This window comes from Aptenodytes forsteri, unplaced genomic scaffold (genome assembly GCF_000699145.1).
Source record: "Aptenodytes forsteri isolate BGI_AS27 unplaced genomic scaffold, ASM69914v1 Scaffold309, whole genome shotgun sequence".
Classification (NCBI taxonomy): domain Eukaryota; kingdom Metazoa; phylum Chordata; class Aves; order Sphenisciformes; family Spheniscidae; genus Aptenodytes; species Aptenodytes forsteri.
The window spans coordinates 3,052,607-3,068,160 of record NW_008795857.1 but is presented as its reverse complement, the minus strand read 5'-3'; the positions used below and the strand labels follow the sequence as shown (position 1 = coordinate 3,068,160).

General features: G+C 36.9%; 1 protein-coding gene across 2 annotated transcripts in view; it reads left to right on the top strand.

The window, feature by feature from the left end:
* The window catches only part of ZFAND3 (zinc finger AN1-type containing 3), a 143,162-nt gene that overhangs the window by 21,363 nt on the left and 106,245 nt on the right, over nucleotides 1-15,554 (top strand). The window contains exons 1-3 of one of the 2 annotated variants that reach the window (XM_009283746.1): nucleotides 2,262-2,343; nucleotides 4,212-4,252; nucleotides 6,284-6,310. In XM_009283746.1, coding sequence (XP_009282021.1) covers nucleotides 4,225-4,252; nucleotides 6,284-6,310 — 55 coding nt within the window. In that variant the 5' untranslated portion in view covers nucleotides 2,262-2,343; nucleotides 4,212-4,224. Of the gene's footprint in view, nucleotides 1-2,261; nucleotides 2,344-4,211; nucleotides 4,253-6,283; nucleotides 6,311-15,554 lie in introns of those variants that run through there. The other variant, XM_009283747.2, reaches the window with a different exon arrangement.

The window sequence follows — 15,554 nt, the reverse complement described above, 5'->3', positions numbered from 1 at the left end:
GCTGAATAAGAATCTTAGTTCTTTAGTTTTATTAGTTAGTTACGTATCAATACACAGGATTTGACATATGTTATTTTTGATACTTAGTGCCTTTCACTGGCTCTCACGTTGCATTACTCATCTTTAACCAGAGATGCAGATGTTGATCTCACTGAAGTTAAGACGTTACAGTGGTCTGTACGTGCGTCTATCTGAAGGCTCAAATAGTTTCTTTTGCTATGGAGATTTGTAGGCTCAACAGTGCAAGTAAGGGATGATGGTTTGAATAGCCTCAAACGTGTGTTTTATTTTTATCCTTACATGTGATTTATCTATTGCTTAAAGTATAAATATGTTATAACTTCCAGGATTTCCCATTTCTGTAAATTTCTTCCTCTTTCAAAGTCCCTATGTCATTGTTATTACTTTCATGGCTGTGTTAAGGGAGTGTTTTTTTCCTTTGGCAGTGGAAGCACTTTTAATACCTACGCTTGTTTCGGACCAAGTTCTGGGGAGTTGTTGCATGCAATCATTCTGTAGCCTCTGGGGTTTTCCAGCTGGCTTGAAGTATCCTCTGCCTTTAACTTGCTCTGCCACTTGACCTTCCGAGCTTGCTTCACCTTGTGGTTTCCAATCTACATAATAATTTTGTGTCACCCTTTAGTTAAATGGTTTCTTTTTGACAGATGGAAGTACCTTCAAGTAGGGTTTAACTTTATATTCTGCCTCGGAGATAATACCATTCTATTTGACTTGATTTGTCCATAAATATGAATGTCTTTCTAAATACCAGCTTAAATTATGTACAAGTGGAGACTGTAAATTACCAGTATAAAACTGGCTTTCTACGGATATTGTACATACAAAATGTATGCTGTGGTAATTCTGGATTAGGTGCTGTTAAACATGAAGCTGACTTCTATAAGGGAAATCTGGGAATTACCTTAATATGTCTGGTTAAAAACTGTGGTGGTTTGATAACTGATGGACAAGCTTGTCGAATATCCCCGACCTAACTGCAACAGAAGGGTGTAGAAATGTTGGGTGTCCGCCTAAAGACTTGCAGTCTAAAACACGCAATTCTCACTGCCAGGACTGACTTTGAATTTTAGCTTCACTGTGCCTTATTCACCTTTACACTCATGATTTTACTGTATGTTCCTAGAAATCTGAAATGTATTGCTTTCCCTAAAAGTCACCTGCTCTAAGCAGAGTTGGCCGCTGTGACCATCTTTTTCCTATGAAGTGGAAGGAAGGGAGGCTGTGTCATGACCAGGACTGTTTGATGCTTTAGAGCTTTGAGTGTTTCAAATAAAATTACCTCAAGAAATAACAGATATTACAGATGTACAATATATTTGAAAAAGCTATCAGGAGCAAAGAAATGTTATATTTTGGTGTTCCTGGCTGGCAGTATGAGTTTCTGGTGAATGCTGGAGTCACTGGGAAGTATTCAATGTAAAACAGCGATGTGGTTAACAAGATGAACTTCATAGAGAAAACAGCAATGTGCAGGTTTGCTCAATTTTAAGAGTCTGGTGAGAGATCCCTTGCCTGCTGTAAAGAGGAAATCCTAGCAATGAGAGGAGGGATTTGCAGTGTAACAAAGAATTGTCAAACATATATTTTACTTGACAGACATTGACATGACTCTCAGATAATATCTAGTAAGTTTGACGTACGTAAACTGCTTAATGCATTTTCTTTGTAAAGCTTTTGCTCTAATTAAATATTGCCCTTTTAAAAAGGGGCTGATTGTTGATCAACACTGTTACTCTGTCTCTAAAAAATGCAGTTTTCTTAGTTCTAGTTTAATGTTGGTGGATCTGCAGTGACATAAGTGACTGTGCAAAAGAAACTGAAAGAAAAAACCCACTCAAAGTTTAGATTCTCATCTTATGTAGCAGCCTCAGACTTGGATGCCTTAAAAAAGCATATAAAAGGATCAGAGAGAAAGTGATCCTTGAAACTGTAACAGTGAACTGAAGTTATTTAGCTCATAAGGTCACTTGTCCAATAGCACTGTCCTTTCAGAAAATCTGGGGTTTTTTTGTTGGAACAAATGGCAGCCTTTTTTCTTTTTTCACATAGCTGTATGTTGTGTGTGTGTGTGCGCGCGTGTGTGTTTTTCATTGTTGGTGTGCTGATAAGTAAATATTATATGAGGCTTTGGATTGATACTTAACAGCTGAGATGGTTGATTATACCACTGAAAACATTTGTCATTGCCCGTTCCAATGTCATCAATATGAACCATCTGAACTCTGCCTTTCTTTTTCTTTGCTGCCCCTGGGGTTTAATGGCTTTGCAGAGAAGCTCCTGCCTGGCATATTGAGCTGCTCCAGAAGGTCTAACCCATAAGCAGTGAGTACTGAACTGCAGCACACTAATGCTGTAGGTGTTGACTCACCATGCTGTTTTTAATTGCAGTTCTTTTGAAGGTAGATAATCTGTGCAGACTGTCGACATAGATATTGAATATTTGGGTATATGCCAATTTGATGATGTATTTGTATGGCTACAAATGCTGTTCTGCTTTTCTTTTCCTGGGAATTAACTTTTCTCCTGTGCACATACTGTTTGCATTTAAAACTAGCTTTCATGTGTCTGTGGCTCTTGCTATAGCTGGCAAATGCTTATGTCTCATATCTGCAGTGAACTGTGTTCTAGAATTCTTGAGCCTGATGTAAACCAGCTTTCAAATGTGCATGAAAAGCATCTGTAATGTTTTGATGTGACTAATACTAAGATATGATTGACCAAGTCTGGATTTACTTTGTTACTGGAAAGTCATTCAAAATACCCATTTGCAAACTCGGGGGGGGGAGGGAATTCTATAATTCTGATAGGTGTGTTCATTTGTGATATAATTGCTTTGAAAAAAACTGTCAAAATTTTTGTCTCAAGAGAATAAGCAATTTTGATTTTTATAATTTGTATATTGTAAGATGCAGCTCTCGTCTCAAAATTCCATCCATGTTTGGCTGGAAATAGAAAACAACTGTTTTGGTAGTCTCAATTGTTTTTGTGTGTGCATATTTATACAGATAAAGATGCAATTAATTTGGCTAAATGATACGTTCCAGCTAGAGGCTGCCCTGAGGAGGCAAAAAAGTCTTGTGGGCACGGACAGTTTTGGTACAACCTTGCCTGTCAATATGTACTTTCAGACCTGCTCAGGACGGTGTTAACACTTATAAGTAATGGCGGAGCTGATTCAGGAATGCTGAACAAATCCAGTATTGGACAGCGTGCACAGAAACTGGGTTGCTCTTCCCTAAAGACATTTCAACATGTGGAGAGCTTTTGAGAATATTCTCCAGCTCACTTTGTAAAAGAGATGCTGTGATGTTAGAAGAGAACTTTTTGTAAACTGGGAGAAACTTGTTCTCCCATAGTATATTGCTTTGGGTAGTTTCATGGTAGCCCTAGAGAAGTCTATAGCCTTTTTTTTTCTTTTTTTTCTTTTTTTTTTTTTTTGGTGGGCCTACTGACTTTCTTTATGAGGGTGAACACTTGTGGCATAATTGCACAAACACTTTGGCGACATCTGGGAGGCTTAAGATATTGCTGTCATTCTCCAGCTGTTTTTCTTTCAGCTGAAGGTTACTGCCCTCAAAGTTGAGCCACACTAATGGATCATATGAACTATCCTAGTCCATGTCAGTGCAAAGTCAGCCAGGTTATTTTAAATTACTGCTGGATGCAGCTGAGGGTAGTAATGAACAGCTTGAGGTAATAACTTCTTAAGCCATTCCAGCTAGAATTCCAAGAGCACATCTGTCTGTGTCCTTATAAGTGCAAAACTTTAATCTCTCTATTGCTGTACTGTATTCAGGATTTGTCAGGACTGCAAAGCTGTTGCCCAGGGGAGTCTAATATTCAAGTGGAATGTATTGGCTCTTCCTGTCTATCATTATTATATTGCAATAGAAAGATCTGAATGACGAGTGTGTAACATATATATTGAATGGTAAAGTAAGCTTATTTTCAAATGAGGTAAATGTGTGGAAGTCATGTTTTGGGAACTCTTTAAATTGGAAGGAGATTGCCATATGAAGTCTCTTCCCCCTGTCCCTGTTCCTAGTTCAGTCACTTCTAGCCACTTATCTTTCCTAGCCATTAAGTTCTTACCCTCTCTGTACCCTTGCTTCATTCCCCCAAAAACTTCTCTGTATTGATTAGAATTATAATGAATTTTTTAGCTCTATTTTTTTTTATTTTTGCCCCAGGTCCAGCAAGACTATGAATCTCTGTTCCAAATGCTTTGCTGGTAAGTGCAGTAAAAGGTTTTGTGTTTTTGTTAGATTATCGAAACCACATTGTTGGCATCTCCTTCAGGATTTGTGCATGGGTTTTCCTTCCTTCAGTGTGTATATGTATTCAGATTTTCTTCACTTTGGTGCTTCATTTATTTGCTAATCAAGAACTTCTTGCGTAAATGTACCAATCAAACCTTGAAGTTTATGGAATTCTGGAACACCCTTGAATTACAGAGCTCTGCTGTCAGCACAGCTCCTATGTGGATGATGTGGCTTTCAAAATGTATAAGTCTGAATTGTGATTTGGAATTTTGTAGGATTTATTTTGTAATAACCTCTGAAATATGGTATGGATAAAAAATGAAAAGGAAAAGTTGGTATAGAAAACCTCTTGCTCCATTTCTTTTTAACTTGCAGCCTTTGAACATTAAATCATCAGTAACTCATCAGTAGGCTAATTCTAATAGCTACATATTATTTTCTTACTGCGAGGTAATTTCTACTGTGTAAAATGTTAGGAATTGCTATTGACCTTTTCCTGTTAGCATGTTCTAGCTTTGCCTTTCTGAATTTTTTTGGTGGTATTTAGTATTGTGAACTTATTTTTATTTGTAATAAAAGTGCTGTCATAGTTCATGATTTTTAATTTCTCTTGGGGGAACAGGTACAATATTAAAAAGTTAAGAATTTTTTTTAAACTTTCAGTCATTGGCTATGAAACACTAATATTGAGCTTGCAGAATTGTGTGGTTTTTGGTTTTTGTGTTTTTTTTTTTTTTTAAGGTCATTGGTTTCCAATGCAAAATCATAGAATCTTTGAAAATTAAGGCAAAATATACCAACCACCCCCACCCCGGAATTTTAAAGCTTTTTCTGAGTTTTTTTACAAAAAAATGACTTTTGACTTGTAGATTTCAGATCTTGGGTTCAGCATCACTTCATTAAACAACCACATGGGAAATAAAGATTGTCAAAGGCTCTTCAACAAAATGATGCCTATATTTCTCTGGCTGTTTTCCAAAGCCATGGATCACTGGAAAGGGTATATTGAAGAAAGTGCAAGTCCTTTCTTGTACTCTTTTCCCTACTGACCGCTGTCAGAAACAAGCTACTAGGTCTTTGATTTGACTCAGTACAACTGTTATGTTCATATTAGCACTGTAAACAACTTCTGTTTGCGCACCTAAGAAATGTGGATTTTCTCATTCTGAGATATCAGAATGGCCCATCCCTCATATTCTGGATTTAACAGAGAACCCAAAACTTCACAGCCAGCAGGCCAGGCATTAAGCAAGCCATCTTTTATTTTGGTTTTACTGGTTTTTGTTTGTTTGTTTTTAACAAGAAAGAAAATTCTTGGCTTCTACTCTGTAATTCTCCTGAAAAGCCATTACCCCTGATCAAGTTCATTTTTCTGTTGTAAAAATAGATATCTAAATGTGTGTGATTTAGGGGGGGTGGGGGGGGAAGCTTACCTTTTAAAATTTTCAAGACTTTCAAGCCTGTTTATTTTAATGAAATAAGACTTGAAGAGTTTGAGTAGCTTAAAAAGCTACTGCTAGTTGGAACAAAACCAAGTATTGTGGAAAAAGGCAAATTTACTCTGTCTTTTTAGATTTTTAACTATGATTCCTTCAACAAGTAGCATCATAATAAGCAGTCCTGTTTTAGTAGTAACTCAGAAACTCTCAATGTCATCAGTCCCACATAAGGTGGGTTTTTTTTCCTTTTATGTTACTGAAATATTTTTAGCATATTTTTTATACTGGGTTTCCAGCCACAGTATTGAAATAGAAAGATGTATACTCTTGTTTCTGTAAATTTAACCACCACAGATAGCAAGATTTTAGGCAAGTAAGCTGTTGGAAGATGTTTTTCATCATTCCAGGCACTCCAAAGATATGATGTGAAAAAAGTTTCTCTTCTTTCTCTTTTAATGTGGCAAGTTATTTATTAAAATGTATTGAAGCAGATTTAAATGCAAGGGAAAATTGGGAATTATTATTTCTCTTGACCGTCGTTTCCTTTCTCTTTTATTTTAGAAAAAAGAAATCCACACAACGAAAAAGGTTAGTAACTTTGTTAAATGTTTTGGTTTGTTTTTTTCAGCGGGAATCCAGTCTTCCTGGTTTTTTAAATAATTTCAGACACACAGAGCAGCAAAGCCCTTTGCATTTGTGTAAGCATTATCTTTTTATATAAATCAGGGGAGAAGGGCAACAAGTCAGCAAGAGATGAAAGCATTGTTGGGTTTATATTGCAATGTGAATTATTACATGGAACTGTCTTATCTTTACTGGTTTTTCAGACTTTCTAAACTGTACAAGTTTGTAAATACATGATTATGAGCTCTTCTTTAGTTCTGCCCTTCCTCTCCTCCCCATGCCCGGTCACAGTTTGATGTCTGTGATGGTTAATTAGCACAGAAATGGAGCAAAGGGCGGTGGTCGGGGGCTGTCAGTTTGCCTTCTTGTTTGACCAAACACTTGTGATTTCTGAATTTGTTATCAAGATAAATTCACTGAATTTTCACTCCCATTTGTCCCCAGATTAAACAAACAGCAAAAGCAACAAGATTATGTAGCAAGGAGAGTGGAATTCCTTGTTTTGGCTATCTTTGTACATTTTGTTGTATTAAACACGGGAATACTTTTCACAGGTTATTATAGAGATTAGGTTGTTCAGCTGTCTGTGGAAAGAGTGAGCTGGATACTGCACAGATACATGCAACCCTTTGCCTAGAAGAGCCCAATGTGTTGACCTAGATCTAGGAGGTTCACTAAGCTCTTCTGTACAACCACAAATCTGCTGTTCATCTGCCACAGACTAGTTCTTGGCTTGCACATAACGGTTGACAAATACTGGAGAGGAGCTTGAAGTTAGCTGTCCTCTTCAGCCCTCTTTGCCTTCTCTTCACCCCATCTGCCTGTTCCAAGAAGGAATACCTGACTTGTTTTATTTAAGCCCTGTAGAAGCAGCAGACTCTGAAGTGTTCAAGAGCCTCTCTGAAATAATTTCAAGTTAATTGTACTTCTGCAAAGTACTTTACAATATTCTATCTCCAATTCAGCGCTGACCATGTGCTATCAATGCCTCAAAGTCTCCAGATACAATACAAGTGTAATCCTAAATATCAAATTGCTTCAAATAAATTTGCTGTTCAGATGGTTAAGGCATGGCTGCTTCAGACTTCTTGCACATCAATACAAATGCAATAAAGTGTGTGGGGTTTTTTAATCAGACTATAGGCTGGTAAGTGAAAAAATGCAAATTATGGCCAGAGTATCTCCCTTAATGACACCACATCTTTCGCTAATACTGCAAGCTCTTTTCTTTCAATATGGTGAACTGTGAAATCTGAATGATTAAAATACAGGACTGTGATGAGTGAAATTTCTCAAAAGTACTCTTTATTAATCTATCTTTGCTCCCATTAGGTTTATGGAAGTTTTAATATCAACTTCAGGTAGGGACATTATTTGAGTACTTTTGAAAAGCCACTTTTACGAAGTAGGCTCTTTCAGGCAGGAATTCTACAAACATTTACAAAAACAACACCTGGTACCTCAAGAACTCAATTTTAATTGGAACCTCTGGGAACAGTCACAGAACAAACTGTTACAGAGTAAGAACAAATATTTAAATACAGAAAACTGTAAAACTAGACTTTCTACTTAAATCACCCCAAAAAATGCAGTCTGCCTTTAATCCATTTGATTGTGAGTCTAGAAAGTTTAATTTCTGTTAAGGTGCAATCAGCATTGGAAAGAGGGATGCAGGAAGTGGATTTCAGCTTGTTCAATAGTATGTGAAGCTGAAGGGTAAGCGCAGCAGTGGATGGTTCGGTGGAGAGATGCACTTGGAAAACTGGAAGAAGATGAAATGATGATTAGAGTATTCATGGGTTTGTGAATCAATTTCATAGCCCTTCTGTCTGAAGGTGTAATTGAAACTTCTAGAGGTGGGTGTCCATCTCTTTTCTTAATCCAGCTATGCAATATTTACGTTCATGTTCTGTGAAGTGCCAGATCAGCATCACTGAATTTGAGAAAATACTTCTGAGTTTTAAGGGCCTCGACTCTTAGTTCAGTTTTATTTTTAGTTTGAAATCAAACACATTTTTTTACAGACTGGTATCTTGATGACTAAAAATCATAGATACTTAATCTCAATCTATCAAGTAGGAAATCAGTATTGCTGGAACCACATAGGTATTGTCAACACATATGCTTGGCCCTGTGCCTAATTATGAAATTTTGTAACTTCAGTAGTATCTTTTATTCTCCTGAATTTGAAAGATCTGATAAGGGGGAAAAAAATAAAAAGAGACACTAATATCTTCTATGTATCATCTGATTCTAGAAGTATCAGATTATTCGCTATTATTTCTATTTCTTGAACTCACTCAGATGTCTGACTGTAGAGTTATTTCATGGTTTTGTGCATCTTAGCCCTTCTGCTTTGTTGAGCAGACCTTTATTTTGTCATGCCTAAGTCCCACAGTTTTCGGAGCTTACAAAATTGGGGTTTTTATGTGACTCAGAGTCACTTGAATAACACAATTTCCTCTTCTCTCAGTCTTTGTAAATCTGGGGAGCTATTTAAAATGCTGCCTTGTCTGGCAGTAATAACACCTACTGTAAGCATGAGCTGGGAAAAGTCAGCATTCCTGCCTAAATAGATTTTTTGCTGTTAATCAACTGCTAACTTGATCCTCAGTCAAGCTTTCAGCTTGCTTACTGGAAACCTTTTCAACAGGTGCATCTTGCATGTTGCTAGTTCAGATGTCGTTATCTTTTGTATCCCGTTGTACGATAAATGATAAATTATGCTTTATTCAGCCCTTCTCTTCTTCATAAAGTTTTCATTCCTAAATGAATGATTAAAAATCTGTTATGTTTGCATTTTCCATATCCTTGTAATTTCTGATGTGGATCCACATGTTTTAGTACTTTGCTGGAAAAGCAGCAAGTGTTTTCAGAAGTTTGAAAACAGCACTAAGTACTAGTTTTCTTTATCTGTACACAAAATGTTTCTTTTTCAGTATGGTTTGTTGGCTTTTTATTCTCTTTGTTGGCTCCTAAAGGAAACCAGTGCCTCAATTTGTTGCTTCGTTAGGCTAGAATTTGTTGCTGTATTTATGTCTGTCTTTGTATTTTGAAGTACATGGACTGCTTGCTACAAAAACGTGCTCACTGGCTGGCACTTGAGAGTAGTCAAGTTTCATCTTCAACTTTTATTACACAGTCAGGCTGGAAGCTAAATAATTCTTTGGAAAATTGTATAGCTGATTACAGTGGCAACAAAGATATTTCTAATTTCTAGAGCAGCTACTCCTAAAGAACGATAACATTCCATATATAACATAGATATTATTTGGCATACTTTAATTTCTTTTAATCTAATGCCCAAAGAATTTTTAAAAGGGGAAGGCTGGTAGCGAAAAGATGTCTTAGCATAATTAGTAAACTTGAAAAGGTGAGATGTGTGCTAAACTTGAGAAAGACAATCACCATGACAATCACCATGAAATGGAAATAAGAAAAAAAAATTGGATAAATAACTTCAGTTGGGCTTTACTTATTTGTAAGCTTGAGTTGTACTGCTGACCCCAAAGTTTTTTTACTCTGTTAGTATGCATTAGTCTGTGGCTTTAAAAAGTGTAAAGATCTGAGTAATAGCTCTGTTTGGGTTGTTAGAACAGGGCAATATTTTGTGGAAGGATTGGGAAAGGATTTATATGTTTTTAGTTTACTCCTTTTCCCCCAACCTGTCTTAAAGTTTTGGAGGGGAAATACAAATTAATAGAAAATGAGTTTATTCAAGTATAGTTGTATTATCTAAGCTTAGGATTAATTGTTTTACTTCTGTCAAAAATAGTACCATTAACCAAATTATCCAGCATATTTATGCTACGTGTTCCTAGTATTCAATATATACAGGAGAACTGGAAATATGGGAGAGAAGGATATCTGAAGCTTTCTAGGCTTGCTGGAGTTTTAAGAGTTAAATAGAGATCGCATTTTGAGTGAAGTTAGTATAATGTTACTTGAGAGGTCCACTTTTTTTCTGTCTTTACTGTCATGGCATGGAAGTTGTGGAGTACAGGGCTCCTATGTTGCTTTGTGGCAATACTGATATAATTTTGCTATGTGTTATATAGAAAGGCGCTAAAGACGCTGCATGGAAGACACAACTCGCATCTGCCTGGGAGCTGGTTGTGTGAAGGCATGTTGCACTGCTGTGCACACAATAGGTTGTCAATAGGGCCAATGGCTCCGCTGCTGGTTTGATTTGCTCAATTATTTTCTCCTTTTTCCTCCTCCTTCATCTTCCCCCATATAAAATAGTGGGAAGAGGCAAGCACTGATGAGAGGACAGACCCATGAAGTATTTCTATTTCTGTACAATCATTAGTGGAAGTAAGATAACTTCTTTCACAGCTGGCACTCAAATGTTGTGTATTGAGGTAGGACAGGTTTTTTTATTTTTCTCTTTTCCTCTTTCTGGCTACTACTAACTTCAAGTTCGTAGGGCTTTTTCCAGTCACATTTGAAAGTATCTTTTCATCAACACAGTCTAGGAAAGTTGAATGCCTTTTAATTAAGAACTTTAATATTTTACAGTCAATCAATCCTATCAGCAAACTACCCTGTAGGACATTAGTGGCTGTTTCACTGGATTGCATCTTGCTAAATTCACAGTCTAGTAGTCTGGGGCTCATTTGTTAAAAATATAAATTACACTCAAACAAAAATATGATCTCTTCTCAGTACTGGCTACCTGAAAAGACTGCCAAATAATCTTAATTTATTTTTTTCCTGTCTTGACAAGACATCACTGATATTTTCCATGTGTTTTCTTTTTCTTATCTCAGGGGATTGCCAGTCCCATTGTACAGATTGATCTACAAGCAAAGAAAAGAGCTCAGCCCTTTTTTGTCTCAGACTTGCATTATTTTTAGTTTTTCATAGCTCTTTTTTCTAGTATGTTTTCTTCTTTATGGTAAAACCAGTTTCTTTTTGTTTTGTTAATATCTTGTTCACCTTCTAACTTGTAACCTTTCCAAATGACTCGTTGAAACACCAGCTGTAATTTCGTCTCTTGTGTATAGGTTCTCTGATGATGTAAAAAAATGTTTAGAAATATGACTTAATTGCCGTGATGTTTGCACATTGCCAGCATGAAAGCAGAGTTACCTATTTAGAATGTGCAACCCACAGGTTTAATTTATTAAACTTTCTTATAACTCCATTCTCCTATAAATGCGTGCATAAGATGGGAGAGGGAATGTTTTTCTTTTTTTCCCATTTAGCAATTTGCTTGAGTTATAGAAAAGTCTGTGCTCCGTTTTGTGTATTTGCTCGTTTGGAAACCTTCTATAGTTTATAGAGACACTAGTGATTTGTTCCTTAGCCTCCCTGTGGAGTTTGTTCCATATTACAATCTAATTCCATGTCCATGTCGTGCACTCCTGAGCTGTTAATTTGTACATTTCGATGCAGTTTGTTTCATCGTGTTTTTGTAATCCAAACTGAATGTAACGAGCTATGTGCTTTGGGGACCCAGCCTTGCCTTGCCAATTAGAACAAGTGGTTACTGAGAGAGAGCATGTTTTAAATAAAACATGGCACCTCTGCATGGGACCAGCAGCCTTCGGGGAATAAAAGAGGATATTTAACTCTTTCCCTCTGAGAAGAGAAGTCAGTATCAGTGGGCGCATTTTAGAAACATTTAACTCATTCCTTTGAGAAATATGATGCACATTCATGTTTCATCTTGCAAATAAAATTTAATTAGTCATTGGAGACGTGTTGTGCAGTACTACATGCGGAGTATTTGGGAGTGCACAAGGATAGCTGTCGAATTGACTGCATGTTTTCTAGGATTCTAATGGCTAACGCCACATGAAAATTGTACAGGACTAGCAGCCAACCTTTCTCTTTCCCCTTGTACTGCTACCCAAGAGGCTGAGGTAGGACAGGAAGAGTGCCAGGTGGTAAAAGAGCTAGTTTCAAAACGTATTTTACAAGGGAAGGAATCTAGAAGCAACACTTATTAAATAAGAGTACTAAGGTTATATGCTAGGTGACCATGAGGAAGGGCTCATTGTTATTCTACCATTTTGAGGTAACTGGGAAAAGGGTACCTCTATGACCATCAATATTTGTGATTGTTACAGAAATTATCCAGCATTCTACTGGGTTTTACACTAACTAAACTTCCTGGTGAATTCAAGCAAGACACAACAACGATTTTAGAATTTAACTCTGCTTTGCAACTCTTTCTTGCATTTCAGTCCCAACACTTCCTTTCCTCTCTCTTCACTCTAACTCACATGTTCTACATGCTTGTGTATCTTCAAAGGGAAGAAGTTACTGTGCACTAACAACCTTCAGCTACAGACACCGAGAAAGAATTTAGGTGAACAGTCATGGTGATTGACTCAGACAACATTTCAACAGTCCTTGCATACACAAGCGAGGCAAGACCAAGAAAAACCTCTGTGAAAACCTTTCGGCTCGACAGCTAGGTGTAAGGGAGCTATAGCCGTTTGCTAAGGTGATTTAAGCTGTTAGGTAAGCAGGTGTACAGGACAAACGTGATCTGGATAATAGAACAAAATGTAACTGATGACTTTTCAATTGTCTGTCCATTTTATATGAAAGGAATGTGATCTAGCAACTAGACAGCTAGCTAGGGACTTGAGACCCTATTTCCTTTCACAGTCAATGAGCTTTTCTTTGTAATACTAGACAAGTTACTTTTTTTGTCTTCCACTTCTGTTCCTCGGTAGTTACTGAGGGATGATAATTTTTCCCTGCTTCACTGGAATGTTTGTGAAGATAAAATATATATGATGTTCAGTACAGGAACAGTGGTCATCTAAGGAGCTAAGATAAATCTAGAGCCCTATCTTGGGAAACAAAAGGTCATTTTGAGGAACAATATCTGTATTTTCCTCTTCCAAATCAGCTTGAAGTAAGCATGCCATTAGCACATATTAGATTAAAATGCAAATTAGCTGTCTTCAAAGTCAGTCAGGGCCCTCAGGCTGAGTAAATTGCCCAAACTCTGGGATAGAAGCCTGATCCTTTGGTTGTATGTAATGCAGATTTACCCCCCACCCCCAACCCACCCCCCAACTCTAGCATAGTGTTAGTGATAGTGCAGGAAATTAGTGTAACAAATTAGTGTCAGATCTTATGGAGGAGGAAGGCAATTTTTTTTTTCACAAAATCTGTAATTAAGTTGATTTTGTCTATTTGTGCTTTCACACCCATATACTCACAAGCCCCAAGATGCATGTCCAAGTAGTCTGGCCAACATCACCTGTTTGCAAGACGGAGAGCAAGGAGTTCTGGCGACTGAGCCCTCGCTATGACAAGCTGATTTTGGACCTGCCTTTTACACCCTTGAGGAATGGATGCTGTGAGGGGCCTTTTGCTTCTTTATTTTGTCTCGGCCCTCATAAGTCTTAGGCAAAATTCTGGAATTTCAGTTCTCTTCTTTCCCGTATGTGGTTATTCTACTGTTGCAGTTCATTTTCTTGACACTTTATCTTTAGTTCAGTTTGATTCTCTTCTTAATTTGAATGAAATAACATTGCGCTGTTGCAATTAATACATACCATTTCTTTTAACCCTTTTAATGCTGTTTCTTGTGGAGTCTGCAAATATTCTAGTCACTTTTATTCACACCAGTCTTCATATATCTATTACAAATCTTGTATGTTCTCACAAAGTTAGTCACCAGAGGGCAAACTGCTCATGCAGATTTAGTCAATACAACTATAATTTTGCTTTTGTTTTTTAATAAAACATTGTCTATGAATGACTTTCCATCTAATTAATACTACATGTAAAGTGAAAAGTATAATGACTGTCTTCTTTGGAGATATAGAAGTTAGTATTTTACGTTGAATGAGAGGGAATTTTTAAAAATTAACGTTCATACCATTGGACTAATTTGCAAACTTTTGGGGAAAAAAATTCCCCTTTAGATAAATTTTTTTCTTGTGATCACATCATAATATCACCTAATTATTAGTCAGGGAGAATAATAGTAGGTTAAAATAGTTTCCAGCAGGAATCTGGCTTTAACCTTAATTGTGAGTAGATGAATCTCCATAATGGCAGGGGTGGGGTGTGTGTGGGAATCTTATGCTGGAGATCTCTAAGCCTGTGGGACTGTAGATAAGGCCTTTCTTGAAAAGATATCCGAAATAACGGCATCTCTAGTAACTGAACGTGTAAGATTTTGTTCCTTTCCTTTGCAGAAAGCATAGACTGTTGATTGAATCTGGCACTGAAGATTTAGGAAATGACAAGACAGGTTATGGTGGCATAATAATTAATCCAATCTGTGCGTATGCGTTATAACTGTCTTTTAATTATGCTAAAAGGATCAAAGAGTACAAGAAAGCATAAGATTACTGGCCTAATCTCCACGTTTAAATCACAGGTCATTAAATATCATCTAGGTAAGCTCTGTTTGCTGAAAACGTCTCCTTTAAACAGACACCCTGTCCTGATGTGAAGACACTGGGGCTTCTGCATGCACCACGAGCGCTAGTATTTCTAATGAATAACCTCCCTCACTATTAAGTAAGAGATAAGGTACACATTTTTAATTGCAACACTATAGGGATGTTTCCACAGAATTATACTCTCATTCATTGTACTGAATAGGAAGCAATATAAGACATTCTGTCATGCCCTATATCTTGTTACCACAGCGTTTCCACATTGACCTGAAGGGAGAATAATTAGTTTCTTTATAGAATTTCTTTAGAGAACTAATTAGCCCCTTAGTGCTTCAAGAAAATAAGTAATTTACCATCTTGACATTTCTGTGAGTCGAGGTGGTGATATTCTTGTTCACTATACATAGATAAGAATCTAAAGCACAAATGTCAAACATCTACAGATATTGGATATCAGCTTTGAGAAGCCTTGGGACTATAGTCCTTTCTTAATCTCCCTCCCCCAAAGCATATAATTTTATGATGCTTTAAACATTGAAAGTACAGATCTCCCTACCTTTATGGAACTGTAAGGGTATTGAATGCTTCTGCTAGTGGGGACCCAAGAATACCCATTTGAAGATCCTGAAAATAAATATGAATAGGAGTAACTTATAAAAGTCATGTAGGAATTCTGTGGCAGAGACAGTGAGTAGAATTTAGTTCTCTCTGATTTCTCTTCAGAATTTTCCTTGGGGTTAAGGTGAAGTTAAGAGTCTAGCAGAAAGGAGCTTTGCTTTTAATAAAATTCTGATTGCATGTTTTGAACTTCTTTCATTCTGTTCAGG